This window comes from Podarcis muralis, chromosome 6 (genome assembly GCF_964188315.1).
Source record: "Podarcis muralis chromosome 6, rPodMur119.hap1.1, whole genome shotgun sequence".
In the NCBI taxonomy this organism is placed as follows: domain Eukaryota; kingdom Metazoa; phylum Chordata; class Lepidosauria; order Squamata; family Lacertidae; genus Podarcis; species Podarcis muralis.
The window spans coordinates 84,931,903-84,948,206 of NC_135660.1; the positions used below are offsets into that span (position 1 = coordinate 84,931,903).

A 16,304-nucleotide genomic window follows, 5' to 3' on the forward strand; every position below is an offset into this window, starting at 1 on the left:
GAGGCACCACTGTAATCGAACATCTGGATCATTCCACTAGCATCCATGTTGCCTCAAAAACTGGTAAACTCCATGTACATTGGCCAGCAATTTACTAAGAGTAAAAAGGTAAAGGTAAAGGTAAAGGTACCCCTGCCCGTACGGGCCAGTCTTGCCAGACTCTAGGGTTGTGCGCCCATCTCACTCTAGAGGCCGGGGGCCAGCGCTGTCCGCAGACACTTCCGGGTCACGTGGCCAGCGTGACAAGCTGCATCTGGTGAGCCAGCGCAGCACACGGAACGCCGTTTACCTTCCCGCTAGTAAGCGGTCCCTATTTATCTACTTGCACCTGGGGGTGCTTTCGAACTGCTAGGTTGGCAGGCGCTGGGACCGAGCAACGGGAGCGCACCCCGCCGCGGGGATTCGAACCGCCGACCTTTCGATCGGCAAGTCCTAGGCGCTGAGTCTTTAACCCACAGCGCCACCCGCATCCCCTTGACTAAGAGTAAATCACTGTAAAACAATTAAACTTCTCTCATGGAATGCAACAGGGTGGCCGAACAAGACCCAAGGCAGTGATTTCTGTTCCTATCTACAAACACATGATATCATCTTTCTTCAAGAAACTTGGGCAAAAGAGGTAACCATGGTTGAATTACAGGGTTTTACAAGTTACACTCAACCAGCTCTTAAAACTGTAAAGTATGGAAGGCCTAGCAGGGGGGCTGGCAGTGCTGGTGTCAACATCTCTTAATGTATCAATTCAATAGTATCCCTCGCTGACCACCCCTATTTTTTTTAGTGTTGTCCCTTTCTGATAGTCTCCGGAGAAATACTTACTGTATCTGCGTGTACATACCTCCAGTAAAGTCTTGTGGGGAACTGAGCTCATATTGGGCAAAACTTGACCAACTATTCGAAAGTATAGACTCTCTGTCTCCTAACCCTCGACTTGTCTTGGGAGGCGATTTCAATGCCTGGATCAGCCTTGTTTCCCCACAAAATACAATATTATCTGGACTAAACTGGGAGGACGAACCCAAAATCCGTCAGAGGGCAGCAATGGACACCACCTCTAACCACGCTGGGAAATATCTCTGTGAACTTATAATTAAGCATAACCTTTTGTTATGCAATGGGCACGGTCAAGGGGATCAGGAGGGTTATTTTACCTTTATCTCCCCCAGAGGATTTACTAGCACCATAGATTATATCCCAACATCCAATAATGTGCCAATTAACCGAGACACCTTTAGGATAATTCCCAGAGCTGAAAATGACCACTTTCCACTTGAGTTATCTCTGACATCATTCGTTTCTCCTACCTTCCCTAAATTATTGGATGAAACGGAATATCTGATACTTGGAAATAGGAGGTTAAAATGGAATGCACAGGTCCAAGAAAAAATGCTAGGCTGTAAGAGCACCACTGTGAGAAAGGTTTTTTTAAAAAGAAAAGGAGGTGGTGGTAGAAGTCTGCTGATTTTCAGGTAAATCTCTCCGCCCCTCCAATTTTGTTTAACTTTTTCTCTTGACCCCTTCAAAAATGGATGAAAATATAGACCATTCTTTGAACACTGAGGAACTGGGGCCCAATTACAGGCAAAAGTGGAGCATACATGATGGTGAGCACATTGATGGCAAGTGCTCCAGCCATCCCTTGACTCGATATTGTGAAATAGGAAGCTATTTATTATCAACATTACTGTTTGCAGGGCTTGTCATATTCTATCCATGGCAAAATAGTCTCAAAATGTTGAACTATGAAGATTAAAATTTTGGCACCAAGAAAAGTAACAAATTACATTTTACTAATATGTGGATTTTCTAATTGCGGACACTTTGAACACTGCTGAACTCCTAATTATTTATGATTATTTTTTATATGTTTTAAGAGAACTATCTCAAGCTCCATGCAGAAAGGAAGGGACATGCATGAAGTAATTTGGGGGCTAGCCTTTTTTTCCTTAGCCACAAAAGGGTGTGTACGAGGCATTCTGTAGCTAAACAGGCTTATCTGCAGCCAATATATATTTTTAATCTTTGATTTTTTTGGCAGTGCCAAGCCGATTTTACAGCAACGTTCAATGATAATATGCAAGCTAGGAAAGAAAGAGAAGGGAAGTTATAAAGTTGTGGTTTCACTGCATGTCTGAATTTGAGAAGCTTTGCAAATAAGTTGTAAAAGTAATCTTTTTTGGAGCTATGAGATGGTGTTTGTCATAAAAGTTTATAGGTTCATTCTCCTTACCTTGCATATTCTTGTGGGTAAGGCGAGGAGTACCATGTTTGGATCTCATATTTCCCAAATTCTATCACTGAAGGGTAGCGTCCATTTGTTTCTCCACCATTTTTACAACCAATTTTCTATTAATCACAATTAAAGAACAAAAGTTTTGAAAGCGCAATAGAATTCCCCCCCCCCCCCCATCACATTTCACTAGTAAGGCTATTTTTGGAGTATTACACTATTTTAGGTGTTAGGTGGAGAGACATCTGTTTACAGAGGAATGAAAAGTAGCACAAACTATCCACATCCTTAAAAATAAGGACTTCTGTCAAGACACCAAAGTGCTGTGAGACTTACTCACTCTGCACCATGCCTGAAGCTATATAGAGAACTTCCCATTCAAGTTTACTTTTACCCTAATGAGATATTTGGGTTCCAGATTAGATGTATACCATTATATACAAACTAGCCTTAATAAAAGGGGCATTAAGCAGTCAGCACAATTTTCTCCTCATATCAAGCAACAAATTACCGTATCAGTACTGTTCACATAGCTGGCACCTGTGAACCTTACCTCCATTGCAAGTTCCTGGGCCTGCTTAAAAATTTCCAAATCTTCTTCTGTAATAATATCCTTGCTTCCCACCAGAAACAGATCTGAGTTTTCTTGTTTGATGCTTATTTTGATTTCTGTACCTGTTGTTTAAAACCAGCAGAGAGTTTATTCACCACCATGATGCAACAAACACCTTTTGCAATCAAAATGTAGCTCCCAGTCCATTTTCTGAGCGACTAATGCTTTAAAATCCTGCTTCCCACTGATCTTTCCAGCTGATGTAGCAAATCTTTATTATTATAGTATCTACTAAAACATTTGCAGATTTATTTTAAATAAACACAGCCAGGACAAACAGCAGCATTTTCTTTCATGCCCTAACTTAGAATTTACACTCTACTCCTACCCAATTAAAAAAAGACATTTTGAATACAAAACTATAACAAACAACTGAGACAGCAGCATAGATTTCGCATTTCCTAACCATATATCTGAACCTCTAAGAAAAAGAAAACAAGCTTTCAACACTAAAACAATCTTAGGCAAAACTATCTGAAACAGATTAGAAGAAACTAAGGCAAGGAATACAGACTTTTGTTTCTTCAAGAAAAAAAGGAAAGATTTATTTAAAAACTGGGAAGAGTAAATTTCACAGCAGTACAAATCCAGTGTTGTGTAGCAGATGGAATGTGTCATGGAAAAGCGATGGAGGAGAGGGAAATGAAGAGTTGAAATGGTCATCCTAATAAATGCCATCAGCACTATGGCCAGAGAAAGGGCAAGGGACAGCATGGAGTGGCTACCAATATGCTACTACAAAAGGCATAAAAGCAACATTATGAAGACATTGGGGGGGGGGGTGCTAGTGCCACTACATATGCAAAAACTGACAAACAAGGCGGTACAGCATTAGTTGGAAAAACAATTTGGAGATTTAGTCAGCATTAGTTACAAGGTCAAAGTTCATTGCTTTTGTATGAGAGTGAAGTCAGAAGAGAAGTAGCCGAGACCTGTGTGACAAAATAAGAATTTGGATTTGGACGGGACGCAGGTTTGGTTGGCGCTTTGACCTGTTGCTTACCATTATCCTGATCAGGTTTAATCCTTCCGTCTGCCAAGTTCCCCTTCCCTGGTGAGGGGGTCCCCATCTGAGGGGTCACTTTATACTTTAATCTGCCTAGAATCCTGCGCTTTTTAAGGAAGGTTGTTTGCTTGAAGTGACCAATTGCTTTAAAAGCACGTCCTCTAGACATACCCCATCCAGAGGCGGAGGCATGAGAAATAAACCTACTTCTAATCTCTTTCTTTCCATAGAAAGCAGTTTTAGACTTGGATGTGGAAGAAAATGCTGCTTTACGACGCAAACGCTTGGGCGGTGCATAACTCGGGTGCCCCTTTTTTCGAGTGTGTCCCTGAGTGGAATAAATATGAGAAAGTCCATCAAAGAGTCCCTTTAGCTGACTGTTATTAGGAAGGCTGCTAAAGGAGGGTGCGCTTGACTGACTGGAGGAGCTTTGGGGAGAGTTAGAAGAGATGGAAGTGCTGGATTTTTGTGAACTGGGGCTCTGACCAGAGATGGGGGTTGGGGGTGGAAGTGAAGAAGGTTTTAGCTTTTGTGTGGTACCTGTAGCCAACACATGAGAAGTACATGATTGTTTCTGAGAGGCCATTTTCCTTGGACGATAATGCTTTGAAAAGTCTATTATTTCACCTCGTGATCTGCGACCATCGGGTGACGGTGTAAAAAACTTAGTAAGGCCATCAATAAGCCCTTTGGTTTTCTTGTTAACGTTAAGTGTAGAGGCAGGTATGTAGGTGGAGGTGGTGGTGGTGATTTTGGTGGCGGTGGCACCAGGCCGGGTGGGGTCTGTAACAGCCAATCTGCTGCTTGAATCCTTCACAGATGCAGCATGACCAGATGAAGGTGTGGTACAGACTTTAGTCTTTTGACCCCTACCAGGTGACCCCCTTCCTGTGAATGCATTCATGGATCCTTCATCGCTGGTTACAGACCTAGCAAAAAATATGGAAAATTTTAAGAAGCAGTCAGCATTAACAAACCATAAAAATAAACGATAGCAACACTGCATATGAATTACTCGTGCTACTTTGCTTAAAATCTAAACAACATCCTAACAGCTGCTGGTGAAGCCTCATCAAATATAGATAGATATACATATTAGTTCAAAACCATCAGAATTATATGATAGTGGCAAGACTAAATGATGGTCGTCAGAGTGGTCTGGGGGTTAAAAGCTTTAACTAAGGCTTGTATTCAAACCAACTAAGCCATCAACTTACTGGATGCTTTGGGGCAAGCCACATTCTCAATATTTGTCATAAAACAGTAAATATAATCAGCAGCTCCACAGAGTTATTCTGAGGACAAGCAGCACAAAGGCTATTAAATAAGAACTATATAAGTGCAAATTAACCAGTGCAGTTGCAACAACTGTGCTCAAACAGAAATACACATCTCCCCCGCATCTCCTCTCCTTCTTTAACTACAGTTAAAGAGACTGGTCAGCCTTAGGATTAACAACTGTAAAGGCAAACTAGTATAGTCACTCATCACAGCCCTCTCTCGCATGAGTTCAGTTGCTGGAAACATTCTAAAGCTCCAGCCAAGGAAACTGGTGTTGCTCCACTAATCTTATATGGAACAACTAGGAGCTGCCACCACAACTTTTACTTGCTCCATTCGCTAACCACCCACCATTTTGCCACTCATCAACCACCTGACCAAACACCTCCCCCACAGCTTGCCCCAAAGCTCACCCCAAAACCCCATCCCCTTCTCCCAGAGCTCATCCAAACAGCTCTTGTCTCACAGCTTCTTAAATGTTTAATGGAGGAGGGTCCAAACTACTCTCTGAAGCACCTCTTTTAAATGTCACTCCTTCAGCAGCTCACCTGGGCTCCATCATTTAATGGAGGATGGGGATGTTACAGACAAATGACTCCCCGAAGCATCCCCACCCTCCTTAAAAGTCATTGGAGGATGGTGGAAAGTGCTTCAGAGAACAGTTTGGCAAATCGCTCTCTGAGGCTCCCTCGTCCCATTCAATGTTGCTCCTTCCTCAGCAGCTTGCCTGGGCTGCTCACCATTTGCAACACTTGCTTCCTTGTCTGCCCGCCATACTCTTGTCAGGCTGCAGTTGATGTGGCTATTTATTGTCAGCTACGTGAACTACAGTGGGACCTTTACAAAAGTATTCACATAAAGCTGTAAAAGAGGGAAAGCGGGGAGGTACAACAGCAATGGCTAAACCTTGCAGAAAACAAAAACTCCAGAGAGAGAAAGCTCCCTGAAATACTGCCAGTGCTTTTTTTTTTTCTTTTGAAAAAATGTTTAGGTGTACTCTCATTTTCCTACTCATATTGAAATACTGCCCCTCAGTGAGGCCAAACTTAAATTCACAAAATGTTTAAGGGCATGCGTACCCCCTGAAAAAAGCACTGGATACTGCATTTGGTTTCGGTTATTCATCCCTCCCTTCAAAGCATTTGCAGATAGCCAAAATCTTCTGTGAGCAAAAGTGCACGAGTTCCTAGATTAAATATTCCTGAATATTTTTGCACAAATTGTAGAACCGATATGTGACACTGCACAGATGACCATGCAGTAGAACACTTCCAAAATGCAGCTGTCCTGTTAAGACAGGGTCAAAGTGTGTTTCAGGTTTTGGTCAAAGAAATCGCTACAGAAAGGGACTATGCATTACTTAGGCTCAATATACAGTTAATGGACTTTAGCCTCACTAATTTCAATGGTCTCCTTGACTATATGCTGCACTGCATTACAACAGTAAAGCTTCTGCCTTTTGAAGGCTGTTACAACTATAACATGATCCCAGGAGATCCAAGCCTTACGCTACAAAAGCTTCAAGATACTTGACTGCTTCAAAGCCAGCAACTGTAAAAATGACATTCCAATAATGCGGAGGAAGATAACACCCTAAATCCGGTATAATAGGCTTTTGTGGGCATGCTTCATTACAAAAGGGCTACATTCATATTAATTAAAAAATACACTTAAAGTAATGGAATTCTTAAAGACAGATGCATTTCTGTGCAGCATTAAAGGCAACCTACACAAGCACTAATGTGTTATTTTAGTTAAGAAAAAAAGCGTAAGTCCAAGTAAGAACCGTGCAGAAGGTACAAATAAAACATGATAAAAGGAAAACAAGAACTGGGAAAGGCTTGACATGAAAGATACCGAGAAGCAGTACTGAGTTTTACTGGGAAAGTGCATCTAGCTTGATTAAGGAAGTGCTGATTTAGCTAAAGGCTAATGCAGAAACTTAAAGATAATGCTGAGGAACAGTCAAGAGATGCCAAACCAAATCTCTTATATTTGTGATAAATGCAAGCAACCAGGAAAGTTTATCAAACTGAAACCCACACAATGCTGCATAATTATTTCACATCAATTGTATTTTCTTCTCATTTCCATCATCTTATTGTTAAGCATTATATATTTTGTTTTGATAGTGGTGAAACTGAAGTAATGAATATAAACAGATTAGAGAGGGAGCAGCCTGGGGCAACCATCTGGTTTGCTGATCTGCAATAGCCAACCAACCCTCCATTTGGCCCCAAATACATTCCCCACTCCAACCCATTACTGAGAATGGCTAGCAGTTAACAGTCACAATCCAGTTAAAATCTTCTAAGCCTTGCCCACATGTTGTTTGAATATTTCAATGCCAGAAGTTCAGCTCTGTTACCATAAAACCTATCACTTGGTGCCATATATGCTAATAACCATCTGCCTACAGAGGTTAACAAGCTCCTGGTGCTATATGATTTCACATTGCTGTTCAATGCCACAATAAAGGCCCATTAAGCAGTGCCACTGCACAGTCAACTCTTTTATGATGAAGCACATAATGATTCAGCAATGTACAATATTTGTGTCATTTAGTTAGGTACATTTCATTAAGCAAAATGACATACACCTTTAAACACCTACTCACACCTCCCACAGCAGAATTTATTCTGGAACGGATTCAACAAGCTATGAATTGACACTCTAGTCTAGAGGTTCAATATTAATTTCAATCTCTATTTCTATGTTAAATATACGCACCATCATACTGGTACCACGTCATCTTCCCAATGTTTTACAGTTTCATAAAAGATGAAGGGTAACAGATCTACTCTTATTTCTAAAGAAGACAGCAATAAGTTATTTCTGCAACTCTGCATCATCAACTACGGCAAGTGCTGACCTTCACTGTTCCAACAATTCAAATAGCATAATTCTGACCGAGGGGGCGTGAGCGCCAGCCAGGTGAGTGGGCAGCAGGGGGCCACGCCCCCTGCTAGCCGGAGCTCGAGCCCCGACCACAACCCCTCCCCTCCCCTTCGGGGAGGAGAGTCTCTGTTGTCTCATAACATGATGACCGAATGTTCAACACAAAAACTGACAAACCACTAGGTAATTTTGCACATGTCTGCTCATCTGCTGCCATCAAGTGATCAATCAAATAACAAACATTCCCATGCAATAGGGACACACACAGGTTCCACAACTTTTGCTACTAGATGGCAGCCAGTGGCAAGGGCCAGAGCAGAGGCCACAGCAGCTGCCACTGCCACCTGACTGGTTATTTATATGGCTCTGTCAATTAATATGAGAACTCTGTTGCCTTAACTCCATCATCCAGAAGTGCTTTAATGCACTTAAAAAAGAAGCATGAACTGAAACATCTGTATCTTTCTATTTAGGTCAAAACCAGGTACTTACTTACTTACTTACTTACTTACTTACTAAATAAATAAATAAATAAATAAATAAATGTTATTGTTATTATACTCTGCCCATCTGGTTCAGCCAATCTAGGCAGCTCCCAACAGAATATTAAACAGAATAAAACATCAAACATTAAAAACTTCCCTAAACAGGGCTGCCTTCAGATGTCTTCTAAAAGCCAGACAGTTGTTTATTTCCTTGACATCTGAGAGGGCGTTCCACAGGGCAGGTGCCACCACCAAGAAGGCCCTCTGCCTGGTTCCCTGTAACCTCACTTCTTGAGGTGAGGGAACCGCCAGAGGTTTAGTAGCAGGAAGATGTACTAACTTGGAACAACCCAGCAGTGAAACCATTGCTCATCGTAAGAATCTGCCTGTTAAGTGCAACACCACCCAAATGTAGAAGATAAGCCAAACCCCAAAACACTTACAACATTCGTTGCTTTAGTTTATTTTTTGGTCGCCCAATAGGTTTTGTGTATCGCCGCCTTATCTGTGATGCTCTCTCTTGAAGTAACTTCCTTCCTTTTTTCTTTGGTCTGCAGACCTGGCAAATCCACATCCCTACATTAATGATTAAAAAAAGATTTTGTTCAGGTGAAAGTGCATGAGCATCAGGTCCCAGCCATTAATTCTAGAAATTTCCCAATGAACAACAGTGATGCTGGAACATCCAACGATAGGAAGGAGGTTCAACACCCTCAATTTCAACACCCCAATTGTCAATTTTTATTGTCTTTTAAATACACAGTAAGCCATGCCATTAACTCTTGTTAGTATGTAGGGTACAAATATTCCAACAGCACAGTGCAATTGCAGAACCCATGGACCACAAAAAAAGATTTTGCAACTGTGACTCAGGTCCTGGCAAAATCCAGTCTAGGCACAACTGATGTCCTATGACTTTTTGGAATGGCTATTATTTCTAAGGTTGAGAGATGGTAAATTAAAGTCACTGGGACTGCTGGCCTACAAAACAGCAAGACTGCAACTTGTCTATTTTGCTAGCATGCTGAAGTGGAGAAGGCAAGCTGGTATTTTAAGGCTACTTTTAACTTTTAAAAGCTTTAAATTAAATATTCTAAGTATTAGAATAGAATACAAATGACTTTGAGGATACAAAAGATCATTTCCTTGCAATAACAATAAACTGATTGCCTGAATCAGAATGCTGTAACCAGCATTATCAGTACCAAAAGCTTTTAGTGGCTTGAACTATAAATGACAATAATAAGTACCACATTTTGATCAGCCAACAATATTGACAGGTTACTGTCACCTTCCATTTTAACATTACAGGTAACAATGTGAGCACATTTTCTTGCATGCATGTGATAAAGAAGGCAAACTATATTTACAGACTTCTTAAAAACTGCAAAAAGAAATGCCAAGTCCTATTATTTGAAAGGTAATTTGGTAGAAAATTAAACTTAGATGAGGGAAATCTGAGCTGATGGTCCATGCTCCGCCACAAATTTATACTGTGACAAATCCTTAGCTCTCCAGCTACAGAAGCTGCTACAAAAAGACACGAACAACAAAAAAGAACCTGAACAGCCCTCTTACAATTCAAATGTACTGTATTATGGAAGCTATAAAGAACACATAGAAAAAAGAGGGGCTATTTCAGAATGCTCCATCACAAACACATCAATGTATCCAAGAATGAATAGCTTATACATAAATAATTCACTGAATCAATTCATAATATTGAACTGAAAATCAAGATCTACATGGAATGTACAAAAACATACATACATACAATCAAGCCATATACACTGAAAGCATTTTCAGAGATCACCTTTTGGCATTCGGGAAAGAGGTGGGTCACAGCACTCCATGTGGAAACCTCTATCGCAAGAATCACAGAAAAGCATATTATCCTGAAATTGAAATGGAGGGAGGGAAAACAAAAGTAATCTTACAAAAATATATTTTCATGGAGAAACTAGCAAAAGACAAAAACAAACAAACCATCATCCCCTGGCATCATTTTCACCCCATTCCTTCTAGGCTGTAAATTTGGTTCAACTAGACCTAAATAATTAGACAAAACATTATATATTATTTGTAATAAGGGATTAAAACTTACTGCATTTTTGCCTTGGATTCTACAGGCACTGCACGTCTTGCATTCAATACACTGCCATCTTAAGGCTTTTACATTTGTCGTCAACTCCAGACAAAATTTCAAACAGGATGGATGTCCTACAAAAAGGCAGTATTCATACATGAGGATTATTTATGTTCCAGATCACCTAAAGCTCTATGACATCTTCTCCAAGTACTATTTCATCAGTACTGGCTACTTTCAGAATTCATGTCTTCTCTCTCATGGACAGAAAGAGAGGCAGCTGCTATTACAAGACTGCCCAGAGAACCTCAATTATTTGGTGTCTAACAAACGTTAACAAATAAAATAACAAATAAAAAAGTTTGATCCCTTACTAGTACTACTCAGAGTAGTCCTGTTTAAATGAATGGGCCCAAGTCAGTCATGTCCATTCATTTCAATGGGTCTTCTGTGTAGAAGCAGTGTTAGAAACTGGGGGGAAATAGCTAGGAGCCAAATGGCTCCCGGGACCTGGGGTCGGCAACACTTTAGTTGCAATTCACATAAGAGACACATTGCTGAATCCACATTTTTATCAGAAATTGTTAATACATGTTTAATTTGGTGTTGACAATAAAAATATTGGTACAATACTTCTGTTTTCAAAACACTCTACTCGTTATTGTTAAACTCCTTAACATATTGTATATCCTTAATGTATACTTTGAGGCTTCAAAGCACATACATTTCAGTAATCCTTGAGTGTTCAACTACTACTATGGTGAGCTTTAAAAAATGTATCTTATGTGCATTTTCATTGTATTTCTACTCTTTTCTCTACCATAGAGGAGAGAGAAATACTTGCCAGTTAATATTACATAGGACTTTTTATTTGTGGCTATGTACATATATGTCTGGATGTAGTAATTCAAAATTATTCCTGCTTCCAGTTATTTTTATTTTCTAGCTCTAATTTACAGCCGCACACAAGCACCAGACATGCCTTAAGTGTCTTTTTTACAAGGTGCCCATTCAGCTTCAAGTATGTTTGGAAGAAGCCAATTATCTAGAACTATTTCAAACTAGCTTCAGGCTTGGTTTTGGCACTGAAACAGCTTTGGTCACTTTTATTGAGGATGTGCATCAAAAAAGAGACAGAAGGAGTATGACCCTGTTTGTTCCCTTTGTTCTCTCTGTGGCTTTTGAAGCCATTGAGCAAGTTATCTGTTGGGTTTGCTCCCTTTAGGACTTATTTTCTGGGTTCTGGGGTGCTGGACAATGAGCATGATGAAGGATTTAAGGCAGAGCTTTCCAAACTTTTCATGTTGGTGACACACTTTTTAGACATGCATCATTTTGGGACATGGTGACACAATTTTACTAGCAGACCAGAGGCTAAATTAACCCCTTTCCATCCCTGGGAGGAGTGCAGGATGCATTCGTGCAACACACCTACACACTATTGCCAACACACTAATGTATCACAACACAAGAGTTTGGAAAGCTCTGATTTAAGGGGTCATTCTTATTACCATCATAGAAGCTTTTGAGATACATATAGTGATGGACCCTTTATCTTCCTTTGAACATGGGCATCTTCAAAATATTACATATTATGGGTATCTGACTGCTAATCATGAGAATCCTGGTTGCTCCTTGAATTAATTAAAAACAAGAAAAAAGGATAGGCTTTGCATCTTGGAAGCTGTCCTGTCTGGGCTGGAACATCACATAATTTTGGGTTAACTGGAATGAGGCTTTGAGAAGCAAACAAAATTGGGCTAAGGAAATAGTAGACTGCAGGTTAATGTCTTTGTTTTCAATTTGATGCACACTTCTAGGTGTGAATGGTTTTTTGTAGCAGCTTAAATTGCCTTTGCGATGAATGACAGGTCTCCATCTGAGAAATGAGGTGAGCTTTGGTTTTTAAGTATCTCTTTGATTCTGGAACATTGCGCTCACTGGGTGCCTTTCATCTGAGGCTAGTGAGTTTTTCCACAGATGGCACTACATATGGTGGCAAAGTCCCTTATGAAGATTTAATGAGAAGGAAATTATTTAGGGGATGGAACTGGAGGGGAACAACCAGTGTCTGGCTGGAGATTAAAAATAAGAAGGATTTCGTATTAGAGAAACACACAAAGAAAGTTGGTTCCCCCCAATCCTGCTGTAACAATTTTTAGTGTACATCGTTTTCTCTCCATGAATCACTCTGTCCTTCTCCTACCATCTTTCGGGGATACTGAAAGCACGGTGGCTTGGTTTTCTTGACAGATAGACAGGAGGCCTTGCTTTTGGCTTCTCCTTAAGTCATTTTGGGAATAATTTTTTTTCTGCTGTTACCAAGAGGAAACTTGTATTCTTAGCCCGACAGAGGTTAATTTTTCTAGATGCTCTTTCTTTTATTTTTTGTTTTCCTTAATCTCTATGGACTATTAATTATTTTTTTCAGGAATCTTCTAACTGGAAAAAGTAAACTGCATCACAACAAACTTGGTAGATACAAGCTTTTTGCCTATCTTATAATTTAGGCAGTTATTAACTAGTTTTGACTCCAGTGATTGCCTATTTCATCAATGAGTTCCAGTGTTCTTAGCGATTTGCTCCTCTGCAATCAACAGTCACTTAGTTTCCACTCTGTGTGAGAACTAAAGGGCTCCCCTTTCTCAGCAGGCTGCAAGGAAGCTCCACCCACATTAGTCATATGCCCCAGCTCTGACCACTTTCCCTGAGCGAATTAAGCCCCCTCCCTCATGCCCTATGACTGCTTTAACCATGTGTTTTAAGACAAGGTTTTTGTCACAGAAAATATATAGCATTATTATGCTTATGCCTAATACTCTGCAACATTAAATAACGGTCATGTATATATACATATATATTAAAAAATATAAAAAATACTCAACTACAAGACACATTTCTGCACCTAAACGGTGCTTCCATCTTCAAAAGAGGCAATAAACACCTTCATGTTGTTATGAACTGCTGCTTGCCTCTGATCTAATTTGTGTCTGCTGTCCTTCTGACCTGGCCCCTCTCTTGTGTTCAACATATTCATCTCTTCCCTCAAACAACTGTGACACTGGCACCCTTATGCATGTCTACTCAAAAGCAAGTCCAGTCCAGTCCAATATGATTATAGTCTAAGACAGTGGTTCCCAATTGGTAGCCTGTGAACCCCAGGGGGTCTGTGTAACATCATACCTAAGCCCAAAGTCATTTTTATGAAAAACCTCTGAACAGCATGAAGATTGTGTTTTTAAAAAATAATAATAATTGATGTCACCTGCAGTTAAGGTTTAGCCATCTGGCAATTTGACTGCCAATCTCAATGTCTCATATTGTATAGCTAAATAATGGTAAGTAACTAATTAAACATAATTTACCTTTAATGAGGCAAAGAGAATGCATCAGTGTTAATTCAAACTGAAGCTGAACCATGAAAGTTGGGCGCTTCCAAGTCTGCTGTTCCTTAGAACTGTCAGTGAATTGTTATAATGCAAAAAAGCTGATTACATTATGCACTGATTAATGAAATGTTGTATTTGCAGACAGTCAGAGCATAATGAAAAGCCATATTTGCAGACAGCCAGAGTGTAATAACCAATCTCCAAAGAGCACCTTATACACATTTAATAGATACCAAATTAAATTGTATTTTCGTAAGTGAATTGTGAAGCCAATAGATTTTTTTCAGACATATGCAAGAACAAAAAACTACATCATTTTGGGGGGAGGGGGCTCTTGGCAAATGTATTCCTCATCTATAAAATAGTATCATATCATCTTAAAATGACATTAATCTATGGTGGCATCCAGATGCAAAGCTAAGCTATAAACTGCAGTTAAGCACATTAGTCTGTACACAAGCAGCCTGCTCATAGACACAACTTGAATTCTCCTACTTTTCTCCTTTCCTCCAGCAGGGATCCTCCAGCAGGGAAATGCTCAGCTTGTCACTCTGTGGTTTGATTCCCCACTGGAGAAAGGGAGAAGAAAAGTGCGTGTGCTTAAGCTGTGTGCACTAGCTCATGTACAGACTAATTTGCTCAACCGTGGTTTATGTTATACTGTTGCATTACACACACACCCCACCCCGCTAAATTCTTAAGTCTTAAACTGTAAGGCTTGCAAACGCAATTCCATCCCAACGTTTAGGGCCACTATACAAGACCAGTGTTTAGTTATGTGATACACGAAGCACATGTAGGCATTGGGTTATATTCAATTCAATTTGACTCAGAAGACCCACTGAAATTAATACGCCCAAGTTAGTCATAGTCATTCATTTCAATGAGTCTAGTTTGAGTAAAAGTTACAGCCCATAAAATTTAAATAGACATGAAGGAGGGGAAGTAGCCTTTAAAAGTTATTCTACAAAACGGACAGGTTTTGACAACTCAGTTCTTTAACACTTGAAATGAAGACAACCATCTCCGCTGCTAAGACAGCAACCAGGAGAAGTAAGTATTTTACAACTAAAGAACAACCCAGCAAACCAACCCCATGATATGGATATACCGCATAGTAAACTATAAAGTCAAAATGGTTTTCTCTTCTCTCTGAGATAAAGGCCTTTTTGGCGACCAAAATATCACATTCTTCAGTTGTATCTCACTGCCTTGTATGCCATTTTTGCGTCTATCATGGCAGAACTTCTATCATTATGTCTTTCAATTCTTTCACAGGCACTAAACTATTGTGAAACATAAGGACTACAGCATTCAACCTTCTGTACCTGAATTAGATGCTCAGAAAACAAAATTCTGACCTCCTTCCAGGGTTAGAGCGTGTCACTTTCCATCTAGCTTTGAAAGCTGGTTACTGCACCCACCCACATCACCAAAAGTCAGGCAAGAATAGATATTTCAGGACCAAAGCAGGAGATCCTAATTCTCAGCCCCACAAGTTTAAAATGATAAAAGAAAAAAGAAAAGCAAGCAAGGGTTGATTTGAAAAGGAAAGCTTTCAAGTTCACATAGGAGGAATTTACTTTCTTCATAGGCATAATAGACTATCCTAACATCTCTTGATACTTTTCATAAAACAAAATAAGTGCTAAGAAGGAAAAAGTGACAGTAGTAATAATTAAATAATAATTTTTAGAGTTAACTTTTGGTCTCATCCAAAATACATAAGGTAAAAAGAAAGTTAACAAAGAACGTCAGAGAACTATACAAGAATCTTATCAAGCACAAAAGCACAGAAATGGCAATAAACATTTCATTTTTATATACCATTTTAATGGCTGGGGATGGAAAATGCATATTTTGAACCTCAGAGGGGAGAAATGTGGCTTTGGTGGGGGGATAAAACAGGGCTAACTAAGCACACCAAATTTCTCTGTCCCAAAGATACTTTTCTTGTTATGTGCCTTTGTGAGTAACTGGTAGTTATTCGGACAGTTTCCAAAAGCTCGCAGAGTGAAACTGATTAGAAGTCACATAGTTGTTGACTATATTTGTGGTGCTGAATGATGTATAAACATTAAAATCTCAATTTCTTCCAGCAGATGTGGCTATAAAGCACGTTAAATTATTTTAAACATTTTTTTTAAGGTAATTAAAACTCTGAACACAACAAAAGCTTTGGCTAACATTTTCACTCTGTGAATGGAAGGTGCTTCTCTTCCCCAAAAAGGAAAGCTGCACTCATAGAGGGAACACTTCAGCTCACAGAAATGATGTACCACACCCTCAAAGAACCACTGGCTTGCAAAAACACTT

General features: G+C 39.8%; 1 protein-coding gene across 11 annotated transcripts in view; it reads right to left on the reverse strand.

The window, feature by feature from the left end:
• The window catches only part of KAT6B (lysine acetyltransferase 6B), an 83,945-nt gene that overhangs the window by 37,774 nt on the left and 29,867 nt on the right, over window positions 1–16,304 (reverse strand). For 7 of the 11 annotated variants that reach the window (XM_028729099.2, XM_028729086.2, XM_028729089.2 and 4 more), the window contains 6 exons: window positions 10,618–10,733; window positions 10,327–10,408; window positions 8,957–9,089; window positions 3,847–4,778; window positions 2,784–2,905; window positions 2,231–2,346 (listed from right to left, as the gene is read on the reverse strand). In XM_028729099.2, the coding sequence (XP_028584932.2) occupies window positions 2,231–2,346; window positions 2,784–2,905; window positions 3,847–4,778; window positions 8,957–9,089; window positions 10,327–10,402 (1,379 nt within the window). In that variant the 5' untranslated portion in view covers window positions 10,403–10,408; window positions 10,618–10,733. Of the gene's footprint in view, window positions 1–2,230; window positions 2,347–2,783; window positions 2,906–3,846; window positions 4,779–8,956; window positions 9,090–10,326; window positions 10,409–10,617; window positions 10,734–14,483; window positions 14,490–16,304 lie in introns of those variants that run through there. The other 4 variants (XM_028729097.2, XM_077930647.1, XM_077930646.1 and 1 more) reach the window with 4 other exon arrangements.